At 52.7% G+C, this 27,843-nt stretch overlaps 1 protein-coding gene across 2 annotated transcripts in view; it reads left to right on the forward strand.

The window, feature by feature from the left end:
• Positions 1-3,320: 3,320 nt before the first annotated feature.
• The window catches only part of CRHR1 (corticotropin releasing hormone receptor 1), a 30,517-nt gene continuing 5,994 nt past the window's right edge, over positions 3,321-27,843 (forward strand). The window contains exons 1-10 of one of the 2 annotated variants that reach the window (XM_032091659.1): positions 3,321-3,643; positions 11,797-11,881; positions 20,847-20,966; positions 22,125-22,210; positions 23,193-23,299; positions 23,645-23,765; positions 24,240-24,393; positions 24,631-24,691; positions 26,058-26,130; positions 27,198-27,283. In XM_032091659.1, coding sequence (XP_031947550.1) covers positions 3,602-3,643; positions 11,797-11,881; positions 20,847-20,966; positions 22,125-22,210; positions 23,193-23,299; positions 23,645-23,765; positions 24,240-24,393; positions 24,631-24,691; positions 26,058-26,130; positions 27,198-27,283 — 935 coding nt within the window. In that variant the 5' untranslated portion in view covers positions 3,321-3,601. The remainder of the gene's footprint in view (positions 3,644-11,796; positions 11,882-20,846; positions 20,967-22,124; positions 22,211-23,192; positions 23,300-23,644; positions 23,766-24,239; positions 24,394-24,630; positions 24,692-26,057; positions 26,131-27,197; positions 27,284-27,843) is intronic. The other variant, XM_032091660.1, reaches the window with a different exon arrangement.

The following is a 27,843-nucleotide window of genomic DNA, read 5'->3' on the forward strand; positions in this document are numbered from 1 at the left end:
TCCTTCCCTGCAATGTTTCCAGCAGGGCTGTGGCTTCAGCTTTCCTGCTCTTCCTCTCAGAGCAGCTGTGAGACTTGCAGAGGTGAAGCAGGTGATACAAAGTGGTCAAATACAACAGGGATACCCACATTTGAGGCATGGTTATATTGTGTGGTGACCGGGAACGAGGGAAACCTGGTGCCAGCAGCCCCTTTCTTCAGGCAGAGTTTGAGAGCGTGTTCCCTTCACTGCAGGTCTAGGAGGAGGGAAAAGGACACAGGACAGAAAACCTGGGAACTAATTTTAAAAGCAGGGCAAAAAACAAGTCTCCTGGGAGAAACTTAATGTGTTGGGTTGGATTTTTTTTCAGTCTGCAGTTGCTAACACAGCCCCAGGTGCTGACAGCCTGTCCTCCCCTGAGCAGTGCCCCGAGCATTCCCAGCTCCACTTGACCTCCTGGGAAAGAAACAGTCCCAACACACAGGTGGGGAAACCGAGGCACACTGCTGATCTCAGCTGGGATTTCAGCTGAGAAGCCAAACTCCACCCTTCCACCAACCTGACCTATATGTCCAGGACACCAAGGATTATTTTTTCCTACAGATGACCCAGCTGGAAGCAGAGCCCTGCTACTGGTGTGCCATGTGGGAAGCAGGGACACATTCCCCTGCACCCTTTCAGTGCACAGACCAGTCCCAGTCTCATCCCTACAGTGCAGGAGGGACACATGGAGTTTTCCCAGACCAGGGGAGGGTTGGCTGCAGGGACAGGGGAGGAGCAGGGCAGTGGTGTAGGTCCCACAAACAGCCCCATAGTGCAGCTGTCGTGGAGCTGCTCAGACACAGGAGTGTCAAACCACGTGCAGTTACATAAAATAATTATAATATACCAAAGGCAGATAAGTCAGACTAAACCTCTCCTCTCCCTCCTTCCTGGAGATCCGATATTTCTCTTCATTCTCCCCATCCCTAATACCCATCTCCCACATTTGTGTCTGCGCCGCACCGAGGAGTTTGAGATTAACCATGACGAATGGACTGATTTCCCTGTCTCAGGGACTGTTTTATTTTTCCTTTGCCACATCTGACAAGTTGCATTTTACTATAAATCCCCTCAATTAGGTCTTTCAAACAGCACTGCAGCCTTTTCCCTGATATATGGGGAAGAAATTATCTTCATGTCCCTGGCAACCAATTCCTTAACTAAAAATAGTGTTCGCTTCTGCCTTCCCTGCATCACCTCACACTTTGGGCACCTGAGCAGAGCATGGCCATCCCACATGTCCCACTTGGTGGCCATGAGCAGGCTGTGATGGTGAAAGACAATCCTTGGTCTTGGTGTGGGAATGGGATCTCCGGCACTTCCCGTTGCAAGGTCCCTTCTGTCCCCGGGGTGCACAAAGCCCTGAGCAGCCCCCAAAACCGGAGTGTGTTTTGTGACCAGGAGCTATGCCCTAGACCTGCAATGGTGGAAGGTGTCCCTGCCCATGGCAGGGGGTTGGAACTACACGATCTTCCAACTCAAACCATTCCATGATCCTACGATGCACTCAGCTGAATCCAGGCTGCTCAAAGTGATTGGGAGCTTCCTCAAGCCATTCTTAAAAAATTTTGCATTTTCCATGGGCTTATTGAAGTGCAAGGTAACACAGGGGTGGCTCAGGAGTCTGTCTCATCCCATCCTTGTCAAGGGTGGAATGTTAGGAGACCTAAGAAACAAAAGGTTTCCTGAATTTACAAGAGCTTTATATATTTTCAGACTTCTTTGTCAAAGCAATGACACAATTGATTAAACCCAGGTAATTCCACAAGATTTATGTCTGTGTTTATTCCCCTTAATTACTGGGCCAGCAGCATTTACCCTTTGGGGGCTGGGATGGGTCACTGGGTACCCCCACATGCTGGGACACGGCTCTGGCCAGTCCTTGTGCCTTGGTCCCACAGATCAGGGAGGACCTTGATTCTCTCCTGCCCTGTCCGGTACTCCAGAGACAAAGAGCAGCTCAGTGAAGATGGATGGAGGCTGTGGCCAGGAATTCATCAAGGGACACTGCCCTCCTATTGATCTGTCTGCAACCCACTGTGGTCTGAGCCATTCCCAGAGGCAGAGGCTGCAGTAGGGAGCGTGATCCAGCGCCCCGTGAGACACACAGACACACGAGCATCAGACAAGGGAAATATCACACCCCTGGGTAGTGGCCCCATGGCAATGTTTTCCAGCATCCCCCTCCCAGCAGCACACCTCATTGATCCTTATCTCCTCGAGGAAAGGAGGAAGCACAGCGTGCTGCCCGGCTGTCTGCTCCAGCTCACCTCGGGCTGATGGAGCCTGGCTCACTCCCAGGATAGGCGCAGCACCCACAGCTCAGTGGGTACAGAAGGCATGCCTTGAAACTGCCCTGGCTTGGGGGAGCAGGTTTAACCCAGCCAGAAATTCATCCAGCTCAGGGATGGACCCAGTCCTGACCATGGCATCCCCAAGAGGCAGGGGTGTGGGGATCCCTCCCCAGGAGACCAGGGGACGGCAGGAGCTGAGACACAGAGGTATGACAGGAGACCCTTTACAGCCTGAGGATTATGCTGGGGGAGAAGGGAAATGTCGTTATCCAAGACCTCAGGAGCATCGTCCCGGCTCTTCCACACCACTGTCCCCCACCCTCTCCAGGACACTTGTCCTCCCCCTTCTCTATCAGCTCAAGCACCCCCCTGCTCCTGCCCCATCACCTCTGCCCCTCCCACCACCCATCAAGCACGGTCCCAGCAGCTCCTCCACCGCCTCCGGGACCGCCCTTTTGATCGAAGCCGCGCTGCACAGCCCCGCTGCGTGGGAGACCTGCATCCACCTGCCCCACATCCCCCTCCTTCTCTCAGGAGCATCTCCCTCACAAGGCAGGGCTGAAACGCCTTCCCCCCATCCCTGTAGACGAGAAAAGGGGCTCTGCCCTCCCTTCGTGTTCACTATCCATTTTGCACAGTGGCTGCAAAGGCTGGTGGGGGAAGCCTCGCCTTGTCCCAGTTCCTCTGCCAGAGCCCTGAAGTGAAATGCCCAAATGCGTAACACCCACTCACCCCCTCATCCCCGGCAAACTGCAGCCCCAAACCCTTTGCAGACACAAGGCAAACCCCCAGGCTCCGCGGGAGAGACCCCGCAGCGGCTGCACCATGGGAGTGCGAGGGGTGGAGAGGAGAAACCCCACTCCAAGGAGAGCCGGGAGGGCGGTCCCTGGGCCGGTGGGAAGTTTCTGCTGGTGATGCTGAGGGAGGGAAGGAGAAAGGGGGAAAAAAATCAGATAGAGTTGGAAGGCTCCAGGGAGGTGGAGGAAGGAAAAGGGGAGGAGGAAGAGGAGGAGGGAGAGAAGGGGGAGTGGGAGGCTGGTGAGGAAGGATGTAGCCCGTCGCCAGGCCAGCTGGAAGGTGGGCAGCCGGAGGACCGGCTCCAGGGAGGTTATAAAAGGCAGGACCGGGACGCAGAAGGACGCGCATTCTCCGCGCAGCCCCGCGGGGACCCGCCACGCTCCTCCGCTGGAAGCCGAGGATTTTCTCCCCGACGGCAGAAGCAGCCCAGCAGGAGCGGGGACGCTGCCAGCCATGCCCCGGGGAGCTGGGCGCAGGGGCAGCTGAGGATGGTGCCCAGCCTACGTCCTGCCCTCCTCCTCCTCCTGCAGGTAAGATGCTTTAAGTCCTCTTCTCCCACAAGGGCCCTTCTGCCTCCTCCCCATCACCCCTGCGCCCTGCGCCGCCCGCCTTCTCCGCAGTGACTTTTCAATTTCTTTGAAGGGAAAAGTAAAAAGAGAAACCGCAATACAAAGGGCCCTCGGGAGAATTCCTACAGTCAAGGCACTGGGCTTGGCAAGAGCTCGTCATGCTCAAAAACTGTCGGGGAGGGGGGCTGAAGTGAGTGAAAGGATCATTAAAGTGGGGGAGAATTGCAGCCAGGTCCTCCTGAGCTCAGCCCAGGATTCCCAGCCTTGTACCTCCCAGTGAAACCAGCTGCCACCAGTTTCCCAGGCTGCTGGGAGAGGGTGGCCACTCCGGGGGTGTGATGGATGTGGACAACACGAATGCAGAGCCCAACTGTACCCCCATAATTAATTTTCTAAGGGATCTTCTCCTTTTCCCCTCTGCACCTGCAAAGCACAAGACTTTTCCTCTCTAATTTGCTCGCTGTGGAACTGTAGCCACTGCTAATTTTGCAGCTCTGCAAAACATGCAAATGCTTTGTCAGAAGCAATATTCCTCCTCCTTGAGGGCTCATCAAGGGGGGAACAGTTCACAGCCCAAAGCGCGTTTAAATCCCAAACCCTGGACAAACGAGACGAAGAGGTTTCCAGTGAAATCTTGAATTTTATTTGAACAAGTCTATAATGGCAGCTAAACAAAATGATCAGGTTTTTGATAAAACCTCTGTGTCAGGAGTGGTAAAAGAGCAAATCTGCCTGGCTGGCTGCAGAATGGTGTCTCAGTGGCCCAGCTGGGACAGCAGAGTTATAACAGCCCTCCCCACTGGCACCACTGTGGCTCGTACCCCGCGGGCTGTGCTCCCCACTGTTCACCCCACTGTGCACCTCACGGTGCCCATCAGCTGCACCTCTGTGCCAGGAAAGTTCTCACCTAAGTGATGAGAAGAGCTGATGTGCAGCAGGAGATCTCCCTGCCAAGTTGATGTTGCCTCTAAAAGCTCCTCTTTTGAGCAGCTGCTCTCTCCTATGGCTGCAGCCCACGAAGCCTGATTGATAGGATTTATAGGAGCTCTTTTGTTGTTATATTCCCTGGTTCAGATTTTGTTTGGCTCTGATGTAAGAAACAAAGGTGAGACAGGGCAGGATCTTTTCCCCCAGCCCAGGTCCTTCTTGGCCAGTGTGTGGGGACAGCACAGACCCAGTGCAGTAAGGTCAGGTTCTGGTGGGGACAGCCATGTGAGTGTGACAGCTCCTGAGCACTGTGAGCAAAAAGTGGTCCAAAAGAAGCCCAAAGGTGCTGGCTGAGACACAGCTCCCATCGTCTGTCAAAGCTCCTTAGGCTCAGGGTTTCCCTCGCCATCCCCAGATGCTCCCCAAGGATGTTCTCCTCGTGAAGCTGGAGCAACAAGTCCTCAAAAATCTTCCAGAGTTTGAGACAAAACCACCCCTGTGCTGGGGCTGGGACTGGGAGGGGCTCACAAAAACCAGTCCAGGCAAAGAGAAGCCTCTCCCAGATGGCTCCAAAAGGAAACAGCCAATCTACAACACTCCCCCCCTTTGCAGTCAAGCTGTCTATTTTTCCATATAAATACATATATTCAAAACTCAGACCCTTTTCCAGAACAATCCCAACCCTCTCCTGGGGACAGCATGGGCTAAAGGGCCATGAAACCCAGCTGTAAGTAAGTGCATCCCTGCATCCAGGTGGACCTGCAGCAGCATCCAGCCTGTGAGTGCAGAGACCTGCAGCAGCCCAGCTCTAGCACAGAGCTCAGATACTGGGCTGGCACAGTTTAGGTGTTCCCCATGCACCTGGCCAGCATCTCCACTTTAGCATCGGTTTGCCCGTGTTGCTTTACTGGATAGACATCCCTCAGGGGGTCAGATAGACAGACTAGGAGACAGGCAGCCAGACTTGCTGCCAAGTGCTCCCTGGCATGCTGCAAGTCATTTAAACAAACTAAAAAACTGATTAAAATAAACCAGCTTACCTGCAGCTGTGTCAGGAACCAGTGATATTTCTGGGGCTGATAAAACTGCAAAAGCGTTTTATGAAAAATCAGAGATTGATGCCAGGTGTGGGATAATTTCCCCTCTCACTTGACCACCTCCAGCAGCAATAAGCCCAAAACCCAGCCCTTGCCCCTTCCATGCTCCAATCCTTGCATAAGATGCAGAGCTGCAGTCGCAGGACATGCTGACCCTGGGGATCTCTTCCAGTCCTCACTTTCCTTAAAAGCTGGAGTTGATTCAGTGGGTGTGAAATCATCCCTGTGGTTTTGCATCTTCAGCAAAGAAGTGAATGGAAAAGGCACAGCCTGTTCCCGGAATAGCTGCTCCATCACCATAGGATGAATATGTAGGAATACAATGAGAGTATCCTGCACTACCCTGCCCTGAAATCCATCTCTGCTCACCCAAAATCCTGCACAAGGCTGGCCCAGAAGTTCGTTGCAAGTGACAAGCTCAAGCTGCGATTGAGTCTGCAGTTTGGAGAGGCATCCATGGCTTTGTCTGTGAGAACAATTTTTGAACCCAAAGAAAGCACAAATCAACCCCCAAATCATGGGATTCCCTCACCAAGCAGAGCCCAGGAGCCACTGTCCGACACCCCAGAGCTGTCACTCAGGCGAGGGTGGCTCTTTCTGAAGATGGAATAACGCACCCGGGGCCAATCTGTTGTTTTTCCTTTTTTCCCTAACTGTGTTCGGAGCTGGTCAAAAAGACCCTCCTTCTCTGCAGGGTGTCCTGCTTTGTCCACAGCCACCCACCCAGGAGCAGTCGCCTCCATTCCGATGGCCAAGGGCAAAGGGGGTTGGCATTTTGCATGTCACAGTCCCTCTTCCACCCTGAAATCTGCACTATCCACCCTGAAATCTGCACTATCCACCCTGGAAAGGCGGTGGCAGATGCGGCTTTGGTGTGGCCAAGCTTTCCTGAGTTGTGAATGCAAATAAACTGGAAAAAAATGATGGGGGAGCTAAACTGTGCATGTTCATCCCAGGGCGCAACCCTAAAAAGGTGATGGGTGAAGGAGGGGGTTTGGAGCAGTCAAGATGTGGGTTTTGGGACAGAGCTGGAGGGAAAAATGTCCAATCCCAAAATGAAAATACCTGTCAATGCACAGGAGTTCCACATGTACAATCTGCAGGAGAGTTTAATACAATTGCCTTAGAAAAACAGCCCTCCCCCAGGCTTGCATCCATCACTCCAATCTTCCTCAGCAGCCTTTGCCTGTCACAGATCCCATAGGAGCTGCCTGTATTGTGTCCCCTTCCCCAGCTTGTTTGTGCCTTTAGCTTCCAATACCCAAATGCCACTAGTAATTCACTAGCCCCCAAAAATCCATGTCTCTCTTCACAGATAAATGAAGTCAGAATTATTTATGGCAAGGGAGGGAGACCAGAGCTTAATCCAGGAAAACCTTTAACTTCTCATAAATCAGGTTTTACAGGGCATTCATTTAGCCCTGATTGATATTCTTTTGTTAGGATCTGCATCCAGCACACTCAGAGAGATACTCCAAACAGAATAAACACTCTCACCAAAGCTCCTGTCTACACACCACAGGGACTGGCCCTCTAATATGGATAAATTAATAAACTTGCAGATTTTAATGCCAGATGGAGATGTTCTCACTGCCTGCTCTCCCCCTGAGTAACATCAGCCACAGAAAATGCCCCCGTGGCTCTTGCTTTGAGCCTTGTTCCGTTGCCTGAGCTTTGCCTTGATGCCTTGATGCTGACAGGGCTTGGGATGGGGCTTCGGAAAAGCAATGAAGGAGCAACGGGGGCTTGGTAGGGCAGCAGAGGGGCTTGGAGGAACCCTGAGATCATGGGCAGCAAAGCAGGTTCCTGCCACGTCTGAGACAGGGGCATAAAGAGGGTCCTTCATGGACCAGATACTGCCTGGAGATTTCATTTGTGGGTTGAACTGAGGATGAAACTGTTCCAAGTGAAAGCCCTCAAGGTGAAGCACGTAAGAAGCTGCCCAGCTGCAGAAAACTGCCTGGAAGTCAGAGGAGACAAAGGCAAAGAGATGCCCTGCAGGGAAGGCAGGGGACACGGTGGGTTGGAGGCACCTCCGAGCACATTTGAGGGGCAGCCCTTTCAGTCAGGCTGTTGCAGGCCGCCTCCAGCCACCAGCTGCGGTCCTGGCAGGATGTGCTGCTCCCTTCCCGCTCCACTGTTGCTGCTCTGCCATCCGAGGTTGGCATCCAGCTCTTTTAACACTCATTGTATTTAACACCCAAAGTCTGGCACCTTTTGCTGCAGGCTCAGAGCCAAGAACAGGCTCCATCCCAGCCTAATGCCCCGGGGAACCTCAGCAAAGGTCCAGGGCAGCAGCTGCTCAGCCCTTCCCTGCCCGTGTGTTCCAGGAGGTCTTTCCTCTTCCACGCCAAGTGTTGTAGTGGGCAGCAAGCCCAGCCAAGCCAGGGAGCAGCACTGGTGGGTCAGAGAGGTCCCTACAGCAAGGACAACTCCAGGGCGGCCGGTGTTGTCCCCCCTCCCAGGAAGGTCACCATGGCCATCACTGTCCACTGCTCCCACTGCCCTCCCCAGCTCTGTGCAAAGCCCCTGTCTCCCACGGCTTTGTCCCAGGCTTCAATCCCACTAATCACTCCGCTCTCCAATTACAGCCCCTTGGCACTGGACCTCCGAGATTGCTAATTAGGCTATGAGCCATCTATCTCGTGCTCAGAGCTGTCAGCCCTTCCTGCCGTGCAGATCCCCTCTTGTTTGAGGCAATACGATAGCAGGGCAGGGGGGACAGGCCTGTCTCTGGGTAGCACAGTGCAGGGGGTGATGTTGCAGCTGGATGTGAATGTATTAATTAGTATCCGTGGATCACTTTGTAGAGCGAAAGCACCGCAAGGGGACATTAATTCCTAATTGTTATTAATTGAATTTTTCTGCCAGGTCAGTGGCGGGTCACAAAGACTGATGCCATGTGTGTGTGACTGCGCTGCTCACCCCCACAGCAGCAGCCAGACCCCAGTGCTGATGAGCTGGCGCTGGCGCAGTCACTGTGCTGCATCTCCTGGCTGAGAGCACCTACCACCCTGTCCCCTCACAGGCACAGGTACAGCTCCAAAAAACCTCCGTGTTTTTCTTGGAGCCCTGGTGGCACCAGGATGTGGTTGGTGTGTCCAGATCACAGAGATCTGCCCCACACGGTGCCCCACAACCTGAGTGACCTGAGGCAGGTGGTCCTCAATGCCTCAGTTTCCCTTCTGGGACAGCCCTGGCATGGTGGGTGGTGGGACACTGACCACAGCAGATGTTTGCTGTGTGTGGGATGCAGGAAACATGGGAGCAGTGTCAGGTTTTGGTGTCTGAGCTGTGCAGTGAGGACTGGGGCTGGGGTGGGGGGCTGGTCCTGCTACAGAAAATGTGGGGATGAAAGAAAGGAGCCAGTGCTCTGTGAGGTCCAAGGTTAAACCAGAACCATCCCTGTGTATAAAACAGGGCCTGGAAGGGAGCTGGGCAGATGCTGAGGCAGCAGCAGGGGAGACACTGGTGGCTCCTGATGGAGAAGAAGCTGCTGCGAGTGCAGGCCCTCATGAGGCCTGTGCAGCTCCCAGCAGAACCATCCTCTATCCCTGTGGGAGCAGCTCCCCGGGCTGACTGGGAGCACTGTGTGAAGTGGCTGCTTCCAGAGGAGCAGATTGCCTTCCTTCCCGGGCAGCTGCGTGCTCAGCTGAGGCTCCCCAGGATTTTGGCAGGCTGAGGGAGGTCATAGAGGTGTTCTTGCCTGCAGAGCAGGATCTGCCATGGCCTGTGTGAAGGCAGGGCCGGGAGGGCAGAGGGACACGGCCCCTCTCTGGCCCGAGCACGACCCACTGCCGTGTCAGGGCTCTTGAGGTGAGCTTGGCTCCAGCCCGGCCAGGCCAGGCCCTGCTGGGCACCATGTGGCATCTTACGGCAGCGATGCTCTGGCACACAAAGCTCTTCAAGGACAGAGCTTTGACCTGTTCTCTCTGCAAAGCATGGGGAGGGGTTGCAGTAACCCACAAAGAGCAAAGCAGATGAGAGAGTGACCAGCAAGTGCCAGATCAGAATGTTTTTGACTGGGACAAATCCCCCTGCAGCTGCCCCCTCCCCCTGTTTATTCCCCTCAAAAGGCTGACAGGAGCGGGACAAAACCTCTGCCTCTGTCAAGAGCTTTGGCCACACTGCAGTGTGAGACAAGACTCAGAGCCTGGTAAAGAAGCTCTTAGTATTAGTTCTGTTCTGGGGATCCTTTTTTTCCTTTCTTTCTTCCTCCTGTAGCTGTTTCAGCTCATTTACAAAGCCTGCAAAGAGCCAGTGACTGCTCCATCCACACCCCTCTCTGGCCGTGGCTTGGTCCATGTGCTGCTCAGCGCCAAGACCTCTCCCTGTGTCTGGAAGGAGAATGGGCACTGCCAGGCTGGAGCAGGCTGGGATTAGGAGAAACACATCCAATTAACACTTGAAAGCCTGTTCAGGTGGATGAACCATCCCAGCCCCTTTTGGGCAGAACCCTTCTGTCCCAGCTGCCCATGCCAAGAGCCACCAGGTCCGGTGGGCACCAGCTGCAGGCATAAACACGGAGGGGAGCAGACCCCCTACACCTTGATTCCTCCCTGTCTGGAGGCTGGGGGATCTCAGCTTTCTGAAAGGAGACTCAGGAGGTGCTGGGCTCCTGCAGGACCAGCACCCAGGAGCTCCGAGCAGCGCCCGCGCTGGGGCAGGGTTGAGCTGCCGGATCCCCTGTGCCATCTGGAGCAGTCACAACAAGGGAGCTATTCTCAGCTCCATTTATATGTCTGCCTGACATCTCTCTTGCTGTCAAAACCAGCTTCTCAAGGCAGTAAACAGTTGTTTGGAAAAGAGCAAGTGGGTGCTGAGCTTGTCTCTGTGTGTGAATAAATTCTGCTCATGCCTTGGTAAGGCATGGGGATGGCTGGGTGTGCCAGCAAAGCAGACAGTGTTTCTACGGCTCAAGGGCAAGAGGAGGAACATCTTCTGCCTGCTCAGAGCAGTTTGGGAGGTAAATGGCACTCAGGAAGGGGGTTCAGGCACTAGGAATCAGCCTGGCTGATGGGGAAGGCAGAGTTTGTTTCCCCAAGGAGCTGGGAGCTTGCCTGCAAGCAGGGGAGGGTGCAGCCATTCCTGCCTTCAGGCTCAGGGCCTCTTCCCAAGGGGTCTGTATGTGATGTATCTGTATGTGATGTATTTTGGGGCGCAGCTCTGCCATTTAATCAGTGACTTGTCTCCAGGGAGTTTGCTCAGTCGTTGAAGGTGAAAGAAGTGGAGTTGAGCCTTATACACCATTAGTGCTGGTGCCTGGAGCAGAGGGGATAAGCCTGTGTCACCCTTCTCTGAGCTGGAGGAGAGAGTGGGCAGCTGCTTGTGCAGAAATCTGTGTTCTGCAAAATATCAGGTCCCCTCCTTCCCTCACCTGGCACCCTGGTGTGCCCTGGGACCAACAGCACTATCCCTCTGCCATCCTTGCAATGCCTTCATCCCGGCAATTGCCTTTCTCACTTTTAGTTTCCCCAAACTCCTGCAAAGGCACAATAATTCAATAATCATTTTTCCAAAATAGCTCCTCGTGCAGAGTTTTAGCAGAGCTGGGTAGATCCTGATCAGTGCTTTCTGACTCAGTGGGAATGTTGCTGTTTGCTGACAATTCTCCTGAAAAAAAGGCTTGAGCCAGATCTGGTTGTCTGTGGATCAGATCTCCTTAAGGACGTGTATGAACATCTTCCCACTGACAGCTTACAAGGCTGTGATTTCAATAAGGGATTGAAAATCAGAGCATGGTGTCAGGCTCATCATTTCCCCTGTCTGCTCTCAGGATTCAAAGATGCAAAACCCAAAAGTGTTGATTAAAATGCTAAATAGCAGAGGTTCCACGATTCAGCAAGGGCTGCAGGAGGGTTTGCTGAGGGGGGTGTTTGAGGCAGGAGAGGATCAGCGGGTGAGCAGTTCCTCAGCACAGTTTCCCTGGGAAACCATCCTGAAAATGGGTACGTGTCCATTGTGCAGCTTTGGGGGTAGTACCCACCAAGACATGGGCAAGCTCAGCTCTGACCCAAGGAGGCATCTGGGGAGGGGGAAGCAGCATATTGCACATATAACCCTGCCCCTGCCTGCTCTCTCCCCATCCAGGCGTTTCTCCTCTGGGATAGCCCGGTGGCAGCCTCCATCCAGGAGCAGTACTGTGAGAGCCTGCCGCCCGTCACCAACCACACTGGTGAGTGTCCCCCATCCCCAGCCCACTCGAGCCACCCCCTGGGGTGGAAGAGGGTGTCAGGGGTGTCTCTGGGCTCATCTGCTGCTGCATGGATCATTTTTGGGGAGGTGGGATGTGCAGAGGCTGCATCACAGGCCTCTGCTGGTGCTGCTGCAGCCTCTTTGCAGGGTGACAGTGGAGGCAGGTAGAAAGTGCAGATCTCAGAAGAGATGAAAACAAAGAAAATAAATGTCTGTTGGGTAGAAGGGAGATGGACAAAGAGACATCAGGGCTGGCTGCCTATTCTCTGCCATGCCCAGGGACACCAGGACCTTGGCCCCTATGTCCACCCCTCTACCATCCCCCTGCCCAGGGATGATGACTGGGGGTTTTGACTTTTTGTGGAGACCACATCACCAGTGCAGTGTGGCCACCATGGCTCAGGGCTCAGCCAGCCTCTGTCCCCCAGCACTCCTACACAGGTGCCATTGAGCACTTTGGGAGGCCACCAGTCACAAAGAGCTTCTGGGGACATGGCTGTGGCCAGGGCTGGCTCAGCCCTGCTGGGTGGGAGCAGCAGGGTCACGGACAGCCCATGCCTACTCAGCATTGTACATGGGTTCGATCCAATCAGGTCAGGGCTTGTGCCAAAAATGGCTTTTAGCCTATATTCAGAATGTGATTTGGATGTCACCTCAGCAGTGACAGGTCTGGTTCAGTGACAAGTTTTGGAGGAGGAGAAGTGTGAGAGGGAGTGGAGCTCACAGGGACAAGGAGAAAAGTCCTCCCCAGCTCTGGGATGCTGCAGTGTTGATTTTCCATGACTGAATGAGAATCAGAGAGGGCACCAAGGAACTCACTGTCAGGGTGATGGATGGCCATAGGACTGGACACTGAGGAATGGCCGCGGGACCGGGCACTAAGGGATGGCCATGAGCACCCAGAGCTGAGGGATGGCTGCCCACCACCCATTAACAGCAGCATTAACAGCTCTTTCTTAACAAATCCCGTCTTGGCACCAGCTGATCCAGTGTCTGGCCAAACCCAGGCTACCATTGCCCTGCAAGAAGCATCCCAAGCCCAAGAGGTGGAGGCAGAAAGCCGGGGGACAGCAAAGCTGCCTGTGGAATGGCAATGCCTCGATGTCTGGTCGGACAAGAAACTTGGTCCTCACTCATGTGCTTTGCTCGCTGAAGGTTTCATCACTCTGCTCAGTGAGGGCCTGTCCTTGGCCGTGTTAAGCTGTGATAAATTCTGACCCAGGGCAGCATGCAGGTCCCAGACAATCCTCCTGCCCAGCTCATGGCCTTTTCCACCCACTGCTGGACCCTCCCAAGCCCCCGGGAGAGGTCAGAAAGGGGGGAGAATTTGTGCTGTGGTTTGCTGATGGATTGCCCTGGAATCACCACCATCCTCAAGCACCGAGCACTGCTTTCTGCAAGGATTGGGCTCTGCTCGGTGGGGATTTATCAGCCTGAATCCAAGCAGGATTTAGTGCACCTCACTGTCGATCTCCCCGGCAGAGGAGAGAACATGAGGCTTCAGATTTGCAAATTGTCCATTGTCTCTAGACATCCAACCTGCAATTCCTGAGCAACTCATTAATTTGGGTGGGGCTGGCACACGTGAGAGCCACTTCCAGCTGGAGGAGGGGGCTTAGAACAAAAGGTAGAGGTGAAACTAATTGTCTTATGTCTGCTTGGGAAGCAGAACTCAGCGCCAGCCCTGGTCCTTGGAGTCCATTTAGGCCCTGCCTGATGGAGTCAGTGATTCCTGCGGAGGGATATTTACTAAACTGGAAACTTTGATTTGAGGCTATTTAACATGAAGAGCTGTTAGGATGATGCTAATTAGAATTGCAGCAGGGCCCTGAGACTTAATTTGTTAATGCCTTCTCAACCCTTGGGAAATGACACATGCTGATAACACATGCTGATAACACGAGCCCAGCAGTCCCCCAGCGCGTGGCTCGGCAGGGGATCTGCTGGATGCATGGACAGGCACTGCCTTGTGCCTGTGTGCAGCCTCCCTCCTCCGAAGCACAGCCCAGCATGGGCTCTCCTGCTCTCCCTGGTCAGCAGTCCCTTAATCTCTCCGTTTTAAGGAGGATGTGTGGCTCGACAGTGATGTCACCAGCGTGCCAGCGCTCTCTGGGCATGTGCACTGAGCTGGAAAGGTCTCTGCCGTGGCAGTGGGGTGGAGGCACACTGGGGTGATGCTTTCCAGGCTCAGGGGTGCAGGTGGTGCAAACTCTCATCCCAGGACATGGAGCAGCTGAGCCTCACAGAGCTCTCCTGTCTTGCCCTCTTATCACCGTGGATTTACCCATCTTATCACCGTGGATTTACCCATCTTCCTTCAAGTCCGCAGTGCAGGGTGATATCCCCAGGAATTCAGGCTCTTTGCACAGGTGTGATGCTCCAACTTCATAGTTTAGGTATCCATCAAAACTTCCTCTCAGTGAGCCCCTGATTTTGGGCGGGACTGGGACACAGGGGCACAGCTGGATGCTCCATCGGAAAGCTCCTCCCACAGTAGCAGTGAAGAGGGAATATCAGGCTGGACTTGAGGTCAACATGGTGCCTTCAGGAAGCCGGGTCAGCTGCACCCCCAAGCATCTGCAACCAAGCAAGTCTCAGATCAGGCTTGAAATTGAATGCAATGAGGATCAGCATCCCTTGTCTGGGGTGGATAGGTGCTGTCCCAAGGGCTCCCAGCCCATGGATTGACTCAGACCATGGATTCCTCTGGCTGATGATTTCAAGTCCCCAGGATCTGTGTGCAGCTGCTTCTCGCCCTGCCACAAAGTCCATCAGGGAGGGACAAGGTCGTTTCATCCACCAGGGCAAAGCATTCCCTGCAGCTGCAGGACTACTTCCCTGGGGAAGGAAGGGGAAATCTGAGCAGATGGGAAAGGCTCTTCCTAATTAATAACGAGGCTTTTCCAAAGCAGCTCAGCAGAAAGTACTCTAACGGAGCAAGCTTGGAGCACTCTCAAGGGGTTGTTCTGCCATTTGTAGCTCTCAAGCCTGGATCAGCCCAAGGAGTTGCCAACCAATTGCTCACATCCCCCTCTGGTCCTGGCTGCACGATCCACTCCTTTAAGCTTGTTATCACAATGAATTCTTATTCTCAATCTCATGTGTGTGCTCAGGAGAGAGGAGAGCACAGAAAATTCCTTGTCAGGAAAGAAATGTTTCATGCCAATGCCAGTTCACCTAAAGCAAAGAAAAGTGGCACCAAAGCAAAGCAGAAAAAAAGAAATGTCTGGGGGTTTTTAACTGAAGGTTTTTTCAAGGGGGAAAGGGGGCTTAGCTTTGCATCAAATAAGGCAAATCTAATTGTTCCAGGTACAGCAAAATCCTGTGGCTGAGGAGCAGTGAGTGATGAGAATATATCCTTCACAGGCACTATCAGACAAGTTTGGTAACACCTTTCACAGCGGGTGACAATTTGACCAAGAGCCTTTCCACCCACTCCAGCTCAGCTCCCAAAGCGCTGACGCTGCTCCAGCAGCCCCCGTGCCACTGCTCTTTCATTCACTCACTGACTCCCCTGGGGTGAGCCTGGAATTTAAATTCATAAAGGTCAAATTAACATCAGCCACTCTTTTCAGTCTCATTGGCATCTCTCCCACCGAGGCAGAAATATTAATAAAGGAGCTGAGCAGGGGTTAGAGATGCAGCAATGAGTCTTGGCAGGGACTTGAGGGAGATACACAGTGTTGGGAAGGTTTGGGAAACAAAACTCTCATCTATATGGAAAATCCTAATGGTTAAAATATATACTGGTGTCGATAAAGCCATTCTGCTCCATCATCTGGGAAACAGGGATGTCAGTAGCACCTCACTGATATTCATAGATTTTATTGTAGTGGAGGAGGGAAGATGATGAGGGTTTCCAGTAGGAAACTACGTCCTGGCACATCCCAGTGTGAGCAGCAGCTACAGCAGTTAAACTGTACTTTGGACTGGAAGCAGTGAAGTCGCTGCCAGAGGCTCTGTTCAACTGTAGCCAAACTAGAAGGCTCTGCTGGGAAAACTCTGCCAGGGAGGGGTTGTGATGCTTCACTCACCCACCACCAAATCCCAGCCAACCCCAGGGAATAAACCACTTCCTGCCACCCTTGGTTATAACACAACTCCAAACACTCCGTGGTTCATGTCAGGAGAACAAGGTAAGTCCCAAACACAACCCTCTACATTATATATACATGTACATATATACATATATACATATATACATATAAGCTGTAAAGCTGCACCTGGACCATCTTAAGTGACAACATTGAGCAGATGCATCAGATATGAACAGCACAAGCCAGGTTTGGTGCCTTTTATTTACAGCAACAAGCCAAAAATTCATTACAAAGACTCATAGCTATCATAATGCTTAAATAGCCTGGGTAATTATTTTACACCAAGGATCGTGGAGCTTGAATGCTTGGGAAGATTTCTAGGGATTTTTTAAGGACTGGAGTCTTACGAAGGTAAATAGAAGCCCCCAATGCCGCCAAAAGCAGTGCTGGAGGTAGGGTGTGAGCAAGGATCTACTTTGAGGTAGCCGCATCTGCTCCCAGCCATCCTGAGCACCCACCCCTGCCCAGAGGGAAGGCAAACAGCTCCACCACCCCAATTTCTACCCCACTTTAATATAAATTGTCCCCCAGTGCCATTTCCCTCAATGCTTCAAGGTGCTACTCAAGCATTTAACATCCGAGTGACTCCACAGCTGGACCCAGCCACCCCTCCCTGGCACATCAGCACCTGGAAGTACAAGCATCCCCCAAAGGCCCTTGTTTTGGGGCAGTAAGGTGTGAAATGGCTGCTTGTGCTTCACCACTGTGGTGGAGCTGCCTGGGAGGGACAAAGAGCTTTTTGTGCTTTGGCTGCAGTTGATGCATCAGGCATCACAGTGAGTTGTATTTTGATTAGATGTGGAGATGAAGCTCTGATTGCCAAATGCAAATGTTGCAGCAGAGACACAGGGGACGCTCTCAGGGAGCCAGAGGCTCGAGGCAGCAGCAGTAATGCGGTCACAGAGGACATCAGGGCTGGATAGAGATAACTGTGGTTGAATGAGAGCTCAGGACAGGTAGTTATGTTATGAGTTAATGAGTTAGATATGAGTTAACAACTTTCTGCTGTTAGCCTCTTGAGACACCTTAGATAAATAACCCCATCACTCCCAGCCACAGGAATGAGCCTGTAATTCAGATTTCCATCATCTTTCCTGGCCCCTTTGCATTGCAGAAGGGGAGACAGGCTTCACCCTTCCCCCGGTCAGAGTTGTGTCTGTGCACAGCAGCAAACTGGGACATTGTGCTGGTGCACAGTTCTGCTCAGTGTACTGCAGGATGTGCTTACCAGCACAGTTAATCAGCACAGCCTTTGCTTTACTCCTCTTCAGAGCATCCCAGCAATGGCTTGATGGTATGATAATACTTCAGACCTCCTGGCACCAGCTCAAGAGCACTGTGGCCACGCATCTGGTACTGCTGGACCAGAAGAAACATGCTCCATCCTCTTTAAATTTGCTCAAAATCTTTTGGCAGATTAGCTGGGAGTGGAGAGCTCTACCCTGCTGGGTTTCGCACAGTTCTGTGGCTTTAGCACAGAGCCATCTGGGAGGCCTCTGCGAGTGGTGAAAGCAGGCTGGAGAAGGATGTTTTATAGAAGCAGATGGGAGATTGCTACAGTTACCCTGAGACAGTTATTGTGATAGAGTTGTCTCAGTGTAAGTCCCTGGACAGACAGTTTTTTCTTCAGAGGAAAGTAAATGCTTTATATTGCTTCAGAGCAGCACAACCCAAAGGCAATAGGGTGAGAAGGGATTGGACTGACTTCCCCTGTGCCACATTCGCTGTCTCAAAGCAGGGCCTGCTCCTTCCTCCTCCAAACACCATGTTTCTGTGTGGGAAGAAGCCACACTAGGGGGATTGAGTGCAGGTAGGAAGTTCATTGACCTTTCTTGCTATAAGTCTGTAAAGACCAAACCTGTGCAGCAGTGGAGCTGAGAAGCTGGAGCACACGTGTGCAGAACCTGGAGAATAATCCCCCTGCAAACACGGATGGGCCGCCGAGCAGGGAAGCATTTAATACTGATACATATCATTTCCATGCCAAACACTGCTCTAAATGCCAGCTGCCACTGGGGAGGAGCTGCAGCAGAGGGTTGTGCTGGGCAAAGGGGATGTTGCAGCCCTCATGACACTCTTTGTCTTTACTGCTTTACTTATCCCTTCCCCATCAGGAGGGGTTTTTTTCTGTTTTCTGTGTGCTGGAGAGAGTAGAAAGAGCAGCATCTGCTTTCTGCAGCTTTTCTTCATCAAGCCTTTCTCAGTGTGAGCCTAGGAAAAATATTACAGCCCCCCACTAGATTAAAACCTGGTGGGAGAGAGCTCCAAATGCTGCCAGTGGCAGCACAGGGGTGAAGCACAGGCAGAGGTCCAGGAGCATCCGACAGCCTGGCTGAGCCTTTCCTCATCTGACTGCAGCCCCAGACCCAAATGTCACTCCACAGCACCACCCTGACCCATGGGACGAGGAGGGCTGAGCTCCTGCTGATGCTGCTGCACCTTCCCTGTGGTGGGACTGGTGGGACCTACTGGGTTTGGTGTCTGGTGGGATCCTGTCGTACTCTGTTGGGAGTGCCAAGCAGCATCACACCAAGTGCCTTGGAGAAAGGTGGAGATATTAAATCCAGCCTTGAATAGACGTATCACAGAATGATGCACCTCTGTCTGGCCACGTTATTTCCACAAGTCTCTTTTGGGTTTGGTTATTAATGGCATTGCTGTGGGTTTGCTTTACTGGTGGAGAGTCATCATCCTCACTCTTCATGTTTGTCCTCCCTGAGCAATCTCTGTCTGTCCCCCAGAACAGCCCCTGGAATGCAGCAGGGAAACTGAAGCACAAGAGGATGTGGAGAAAATGGAGTTTGTGCTCAGCCCCACGGGTGCCCAGGAGGGGTGGCAGGAGCTGCCGTGGGCATTGGCACTGTGCAAGCCCATTTTCCTGTGCTGCATTGTGCCAAGTGAAGCCTTTCCTGTTCCAGACATTCACGCAGCTTCTCACCTGGCTGGCTAACAGAGAGAGCACTTGCAATTTAACTTTGTCCTTAGTTCAAGTAATTACTGGTTGTTTTTTCTTTACATGGATGAATGTTATCATAAAATTTTTAACTGTGACCCTCTATTTCTCTGTCAAACTTGGGTCAAAACAACGAAGGAGCTCTATAAATTCAAATGGATGCAGAAAGACACAGACACACGTGATTAAAGGCACCTCGTTTCCTACAAAGTACAGGCTTAAAACGGTTAACTTAAAGGGAAGGTTGCCACAGCAACCCTACACATTAGCAAAGCTAAAAGCAAAGGTCACTGTTAAAATTAATTTCTCCCTACAAGCTACGGGAGGCAGAAGGTAACACTCACCATGCTCTGATGCTTTCCCAGCTCACATGCTTGGAAGTTGTTTTCCCTTGCTAAGATATTTGAAGAAGACACAGAAAGCCCTGAAAATTTTCTCTGAGAACATTGCAAAATAACAAGGAGCCAAATTTTCAGATAATCAGTGAAAAAATATTCCTCCATAAGAACATTCATCATCATCATCAATAGTATTTTGCTTTTTTTCTTTGGCCACTCTTTAGTCAGCTCCATCCACAGGAATTTTTGGGAAAGGCATTCAAATATCAACCACGAATCCAGGGGCAGGGGAAACGCTGTGTTCTCACACCCAGGAGCTGTGAATTGGGGTGTTTTGTCTTAGGAAATGGCAATTTCTGTCTCTGTGCCAGCAGCACAAACATCTCTGGTACCCAGGAGTGGTTTGGACTGAGCTCTGCCCCTTCCAGCATCTCCTGCTCACCCATCTGCTGCTTGTCTTGGATTGTAGGATATGGATGTTGCAGCCATTGTGCTTCCGACCTCACTGTGAGATGGAGCAGGGACATATTTAGCTACGGTACATGTTGTTCTAAATATACACAAATTATACATAAAAAAGCCTGCAATCTGGCCTACCTAATGCCTACATTAGCACACTTGTATAGCTGGGAAAAGCACACAAATCCTTGAAATCTGAAATAGAAGCAGCAGCTTTGGAGTTTTCTACCCGGGAAAGACTGGAAGAGACCAACGGGAATGGCTGGGAAGGAGATTTTGCAGCCAGGAGGTGTGAGATGTTCGGAGAGGCTTAGAACCAGACTGGACACACCACTGAGGAAGAGCAAGTCTGGCTTATTGCCTGCTCTTGGGCTGGACGCCAAAGTGATGGCTGAAGGAAGGAGCAGGGCTGGGAGACCAGATCCAGGGAACCCCAAGTGGACTTGGAAGCCAGGTCTAAAACCAGGTTTGTGCCAGAACTGGGCTTAGCCCTGTAGTTTAGACAGGACCAGCAGGATGGCTCAACCAGCCCTTGCGAGTCTTGCACAGCCCCCATGTGGTGTCTGCCATGAGGGTTTTCTGGGGGCTGAGCTTGTGGTGACCCCTCAGCTCATCCAGCAGCCCCAGCTCTCCAGGCAAATCCTGACCTTTCAACAGCCTGGAAGTGGCCCATGGTGGCCCACAGACCTCTATTACTGCAGGCCTAGGCCCTAGGGTATTTCACCGTGTCCTGCAGCCGTAGGGAGGAGGAGGAGGAGAAGATCCAGCAGGCAGGAACTGTGCAGAAAGATTGATTTATTTAATTATTTTACAAACTCTTTTATAGACTTTTTTCTTCATAGTCTAATTGGACAAGGATCAGCCCCCCCTTGGGGTTATTGGCTAAAATCCTAAAACATCCATTGTCAAAATATTTTTCTACTATACCATAAACAAGACTTCTCAAGGCTGCAGGTGTTTGGTTGTTTACATACTCTGCTACCTCTTCTGTGAGAGAGAAAAGTCTCTCACAGACTTAGAAAATAGCAAGAAAATCCTCACTAGCAGCATTTTTGTATCTACAGACCTCTGCTAACCCTGTCCCCTTCACCCCTGCAGGTCCCCAGTGCAATGCCTCAGTGGACCTGATCGGCACGTGCTGGCCCCGGAGCGCGGTGGGACAGCTGGTGGCTCGGCCCTGCCCCGAGTACTTCTATGGTGTCCGGTACAACACCACCAGTAAGAGGGGCAGCACTGCTGGGGACACGGCGGGCGAGGGTTCTGGGACACAAGTGACAATACACCTCTGGGAACAAAGCTCATCAACCGAAGAGAAAACAGCGCCTCAGACTCCAGATTTCAGGGAGGATCGGTTCAGAGAAGCAGCTTTATAAGCAGGTCCTCCTGGGAGGAGGAGGGGGCTGATGTCCCCATCTTGGGGACAAAGGCAAAGGAGTGATCTTGCCCTGCCCTTGGAGGTGGCACAGGGGTCTGAAGCCCCCAGCTGAGCAAGGACTGGGGGGCTTTGAACCTCATCCCCTCCTAGCACAGGTGGCTGCACTGTCACTGCCAGTGACATGCTGGGAGCAGAGGATGAAGCAACAGCATATGAAAAGTGCCCACAGCCATTCATAGCATTAGGTTGAGTTTCTGACCACCCAAGTGCTGGTTTTGGTGAAAGAAACACCTTGCTTCCCACAAAAAACATAAATGTTTTCATCCTGCACATTCTTGAAGCCGTGGAGGATGGCACGGACACAGCTCTTGCTTTGTGGTGCCTCCTGTGTGGCTGTAGGAGCCTCTCTGCATTAATTGCGACTTGAGCCTGTCTGTGAGCCCTTCCCACCCCATCACTCTGACGAGGTTCACGGTCTCCTGTTAATGGAAGCCCAGTCTCACCCCAGTGCTGGCATCATCCCGCTGCCGACACCAATCACGGAGTGTCTGGGGTGCCGTGGCCATTCCTTCCCAATTAGCCTTGCCTGTCCTCGCTGGGAGGCAAGAAAGCTCCTAATTCGGGGAGAGAAGTGAAACTTCATGCTGCCATCTCAGCAGAGATCCTGGGATGGCACATGATCACCCAAGCAAACATCGGAGAGAAAGGGAAGAAGAGTCTAACTAGCGGTGCTGCTGCTGCATCCCTGTGCATGGTGAGGAGGTGTTGGGGTCCCCCAGTGCCCAGGGCAGAGCTGGTGCAGACCCAAAGCTCTTGAGCGGGTCTGAAATATTCCAAGGATTTTGGTTCTTCGATTGTGGCCAAGGCAGTAGCTGAGCTGTCTTCAAAGCAGAAAATGCCACTGGCCTAATGCCAGTGCCCTGCATTAGTGACAGTCAGGTCACATGCCTGTGCCCATCCCCATGCTGTGTTAACCCTTGGATGGGCATCCTCTCTTTCAGATAATGGCTACAGAGAATGCCTCGCTAATGGGAGCTGGGCAGCACGTGTCAACTACTCCCAGTGCCAGGAGATCCTCAGTGAAGAGGTAGGAGCTGGGGAGTCCCTGGGCTCTTGGCAGGAGGGTGAGGGACAGATGATGGAGTTTGGAAAGGCAACAGCATCCAGGCCAGGAATGGCCCATGGGAGCTGAGAGCTGAGCATGCAGCAGCATGCCAGTGATAAAGCTGCATGTGTCAATTATGACCCCCTTCTGGATTTGCATTTTTATTCCTCATCAGAAATAAAGCCACACCTGTTTCCGTTTCCATTAAAAATCCAAGAGGGTTGTCAGTGGGAGCTCCCCAGGGCCTCTGGGTACAGATCAGCCCTGTCACTCTTGTGCAGCTCCCTCCTCACACAGCACTCAGTTAAAACCCCTTCCTTCCCTGCCAGCAATGAAATAATGGAGATGTTTAGGAAGCTGAAAGAGATAAAAAAATGGGGATTTTTACAAGAATTACAAGCCCCTGAGTAGGTCAAGCCACCCCTTGAACAGAGGAGAAGACATATGAGTTGTTCATTTGCAGTTAATATCAACTCTGGTATTTAAGATGCTGATATATCTTGCCAGGAATGGTTTTCTCGCTCGCCTAATTGCTAATTCACAGGTTGGATGAGTGCCTAACAGCAGGAGTGATCAATTAATTCAATTATCACTCACACCTTCCCTCCGCCCAAATTCATCCCAGCCTCTCAGCCGACCCGCGGGCAATGGGGGATGAACTGAGCTGTAAGACTCCAGTGAGCTCAGCTGAACTGTAGCAGGGTTTCCCCAGAGGATGGGTTGGGATGTCCCAGCACTGAGCTGCCCTGGTATGAGTGGGATGTGAAACCAGGCCAGTGCTTCTCCTTCCCACGTTAGTCCCATCTCCTTCCATTCCCACTGGCCTGTCCCCGGGCAGGCTCCAATTTCCTGAAAAAGGGCCCAAAATTTGAGGTGCGGCTGCCGGAGGTGAAGTGGTAGAAGAGGTGGGTTTGTGCTGGTACTGGGGCCGCTGCTGACCCTCTGCCTATGTCCCCCCTGCCAGAGGAGGAGCAAGCTGCACTACCACATCGCCATCATCATCAACTACCTGGGCCACTGTGTTTCGCTGGGGGCCCTCCTCGTGGCCTTTGTCCTCTTCATGCGCCTGCGGTGAGTGACAAACCTGCTGCCCTGTTCCTTTGAGGTCACCTCAGGCGGGGTGGACCCAGCCCCTGTGCTTTGCCATCTCCTCCCCTACAGCCACTGCTCTCCAGGCTGGAGGGATCCTGCCTATCTCAGGGTTGTTTTTCTTTTGCTGCTTTTTAAAGCACCTGGTTATGGAGGCAGAAGGCCCTCCTTGGTGCCTTCCACCTCCTGGTCTTCTTCCTGTCCACCTCACCCAAGGCATAGTCCCAGCAGGTCACCCTTGGGGTCTCAACAGAGACACTCAGCTCCACAAACAGCACTGTCCCCAGTCCCCCTGCTCTGATGGTGCCTTGTTCCACCCCTCTCCAGGAGCATCCGGTGCCTGAGAAACATCATCCACTGGAACCTGATCACAGCCTTCATCCTACGCAATGCCACGTGGTTCGTGGTGCAGCTCACCATGAACCCAGAGGTGCACGAGAGCAACGTGGTAGGTGCAGCTCTGCCAGGCTGAGTCCACACCTGAGCAGGTGGGCGTGTGAGTACCCTGGAGATCACAGAACCACAAAGTGGTTTGGGTCTGAAAGGACCTTAAGGATTATTTAGTTCCAACCCCCCTGCCATGGGCAGGGACACTTTCACTATCCCAGGTGGCTCCCAGCCCTATCCAGCCTGGCCTTGGACACTGCCAGGGATCCAGGGGCAGCCACAGCTTCTCTGGGCACCCTGTGCCAGGGCCTCCCCACCCTCACAGGGGAAAATTTCTTCCCTAAACCTACTCTCTTTCAGTTTGAAGTCACTAAGATGTGGCTACAAAAGCAACTTCAGGGGGCAAATAAGGCTGGCTGGTGGGCAACCCAGGTGTATGAGAAACACGGGTTTGGTCGCTCTGCCAGGGTCTGTGCTGCTCTGTGCATCACTGCTCTGCGATACAAAGCTTGACAGGCTCCACATCTCCTGGCAGGTTTGGTGCCGCTTGGTTACTGCTGCCTACAATTACTTCCACGTCACCAACTTTTTCTGGATGTTTGGCGAGGGCTGCTACCTGCACACGGCCATCGTGCTCACCTACTCCACAGACAAGCTCCGCAAGTGGATGTTCATCTGCATTGGCTGGTGTGAGTGCCAGGCTTCCCCTCACCCTGCAGTACCCGAGGTTTAGTGATGCCCCCTCCATCCCCTGCTCCAGTTCTTCTTGCACACAAAGAGCTGCAAAAAGGGTGCCAGGAGCAGGAGGATGGGATATGCATGGACACATCATCTCACTGGGGGGGTTATGTGTGAGAAAACCCCGTTGTGGTGTGGTTTTGTGGCAACCTTGCACCTCTGAGACTCACCTGTGTGTTCCCCTGCAGGTATCCCCTTTCCCATCATCATCGCCTGGGCCATCGGGAAGCTCTACTATGACAACGAGAAGTGAGCCTGATTGCTCTTATCCCCCATTCCTTTTTCTATCCCAAATCCTCAGGGATCAGCTGTGTCAGGGACTCTGTCAGGGAGGAAGAAAAGCATAATATTCTTCCATTCTCTCTTTTATCCCACCTTTCAGCTCTCTGCAGCATGAGCCCTGCCTACAGCCCTGCCCCTGCTTGCTTCTTCTCAAAAGGCAAATGCGATTTTTAAGGGGAAAAAGAGATTAAACCAGATCTCCTACAATATGTTTGCTAAAGGGAGCTGGGATTTAACCAGCAGAGGTCTAAATTACCCCCACCTGAGCCATTTTCACAGACATCTGCTAATGAAGGTCTTAACACGTACCTGAGAGTTCATCCCAGAGTGGGAAGCTGAAAGGAGCCCATTGAGATGAAGGGCAGCTCGTTCTGTTTGCCAGAGATAGTTTTCCCTGCTGACTTCAGAAGCACTGATGGAACAGCCCTGACACGGTGCTCCCAGGACAGGGATGTACCTGAGTGAGCTCCTGCAGGGTTTGCTGGGGACAGAGCTGACCTGGGCCGGCGTGTGTGAGATTGGAGGATTCCAGAACATCCTGAGCTCGAAGGAACCCACAAGGATCATCGAGTCTGACTCCTGGCCCTGCACAGACACCCCAACAACCCCACCCTGGGCATCCCTGGCAGCGCTGTCCCAGCGCTCCTGCAGCTCTGGCAGCCTCGGGGCCGGGACCATTCCCTGGGGAGCCTGGGCAGTGCCCAGCACCCTCTGGGGGAAGAGCCTTTTCCTGATAGCCAATCTAAACCTCCTTGGCACAACTTCAGGCCATTTCCTTGGGTCCTGTCCCTGTCCCAGGGAGCAGAGATCGGAGCTGCCCCTGGGGAGGAGCTGCAGACCCTGGTGAGGTCTGACCTCAGTGTCCTCTGCTCCAGCTGAACAAGCCAAATGACTTCAGCTGCTCCTTGTATGGCCCCTCCAGACCCTTCCCCATCTTCATGTCCCTCCTTTGGATAGTCTCTAATGGCTTTAGATCTTTCTTATATTCTTGTGCCCAGAACTGCCCCCAGGATGTGAGGTGAGGCTGCCCCCATGCAGAGCAGAGCAGGACAGTCACCTCCTTTGCAAGGAGGGTGTCCCTGCTTGTCCTGCAATAACTGCTTCCCACATCCATATGGGGCCCAAAACCACTCTCACGTGCACCCCCTTTTCCTGAGTTCCCAGGGAAGATATTCCACAATGGCTGCAGCAGTTTGAGTTTTAGTGCTTTCACCTCACAGACAGGGACTTTACAGAGACTGTGCAAGGACGGGAATCAATCCAGGTCACTCCCATGGCAGGCTTGTCCCTGACCCCCCCCTTGTCCCTGACCTCCCTTGTCCTTGCCTTGCAGGTGCTGGTTTGGGAAGCGAGCAGGAGTTTACACTGACTACATTTACCAAGGCCCCATGATCCTGGTGCTTCTGGTAAGAGCAAAGTGACCTTATGTGCTGAGTACAGAGTCCTTCTGTATGCAGGTGGGACACAGCTGCTCCTGTACAGGGTCTTGCCCCCTCCTTTACCTTCACTCTGCTGGGGCTGGTTCTGCTGCCCCACAGCAACACTGCCCCTCACCCAGACTGCCCCTTGAGCAATTTTGGGCTTGGGATGGGCTGCAGAAGGAGCCCGGAGACCTCACTCTGACAGGGATGTCCCATCAGCAGACTCCCACATGCATCAGTAGGTCACTCCATCCCTGCCCTGGCACTGTTTGGGTGTGGGTGGATGCTTTGCCAAGCATTTGCAGAAGCCTGGGATCCTTGACTCCATTCCCCGATCCCGATTCCACCTCTCTGTTCCTGGCCCCCAGCTGAGCAGCAATGCTTGAACCAAGGGTCACATGGAGCACAGTTTGATGGGGCTTTGTCCTTTGGGGAGGGACAAAGAAGAGCAGAGGTGGCGGGTCACAAGCTGGGGCTCCAGCCCCTGTTTGCAGGTGAAAGCCATGCACAAAGCCCCAGAACTGTTCCTTCCTCCTCCCTCCCTCCTGAGAAAACTCAAGGGAGTAAAAATCACCAGCATGACAGAATAATTGATCCTGCTTCCCATTTCCCAGCCCGTCAGGCAGCCTGGCCACTGATAATTCCTCTCAATTGTGCTCAGCTCCAGGGATGCCTTTCCATTCCCTCACTAGCAATTAGGCAGCCGGGAGAGCAGCCAGGCAGATCCTGGCTGTGATGACAGCCACTCTGCACCTTACATTCTTCCTCTCCCTCCAACTTTTTCACCTTCAGCCCTTTCTCTAGTGCTTGTCCTTCCTTGGCAATCTCCTGGCATGCCCTGCTGCCCTGATCCCTTGACTAAACTCCTAAACCTTATTGTTCAAGTGTTCTAAAAACAACCAAGGCAGACGTGCTCTCACAGTGCATGGAGGGCAGTAAAACAGGTTCAAGAGGAAACATTCCCATTTCCCCATTTCCCCCCCCCCGTTGCTGAGGAAATGGGAGGAAATGCTGGGGGAGCAGACACTAACCAGGGACCCTGTTCCTCCCAGATCAACTTCATTTTTCTATTCAACATTGTCCGAATCCTCATGACAAAGCTTCGAGCTTCAACCACGTCAGAGACAATCCAGTACAGGTAAGAGCATGAGCGACCCTGCAGGAAGCCAGCCTAGGAACTGGGTTCCCCCATGATTAGTGGGGATGGGAACAGCCCCATTAGCCAGGCAGCAAGGGGATGGGAGCATGGAGAGACCTAAGAGCACCTCAAATGCTCTTTGGAGGCACACGGTCGTTAAATCTGGGATTGTTCTCCTGGCCAGGGAGAGCCTTGTGATGTAGAGTGTGGATGGCTGTTTCTGCCTTTGAAGTGAACCCTTGGGATTTGAGTCTCTTTGCAAAAGCCTGTTGTGGTGGGACCTGATGAGCTCTCTGGGCTGGGAGCTGCAAATCCTGGCATGGAGGTGAGAATTAAATCACTGCTTGACAGAAAAGCAAAGGCTGAGGAAGGAGTGATGAATCGATGCCAACTCAACAGCTCCTTGTAAAGAGGAAGACAGTACTCCCACAGCACAAGGCAGGAAGATTTAACCCTTCCTTGCCTGCTGGGGAATATTTTGCAGACAACGTAGAGGTGCACGGTCAGAGCAGCTCCCTGAAGTACCTGGAACAGAAGACACTTTGGGCTTCATCATCATT

This window comes from Corvus moneduloides, chromosome 26, assembly GCF_009650955.1.
Source record: "Corvus moneduloides isolate bCorMon1 chromosome 26, bCorMon1.pri, whole genome shotgun sequence".
In the NCBI taxonomy this organism is placed as follows: Eukaryota; Metazoa; Chordata; class Aves; order Passeriformes; family Corvidae; genus Corvus; species Corvus moneduloides.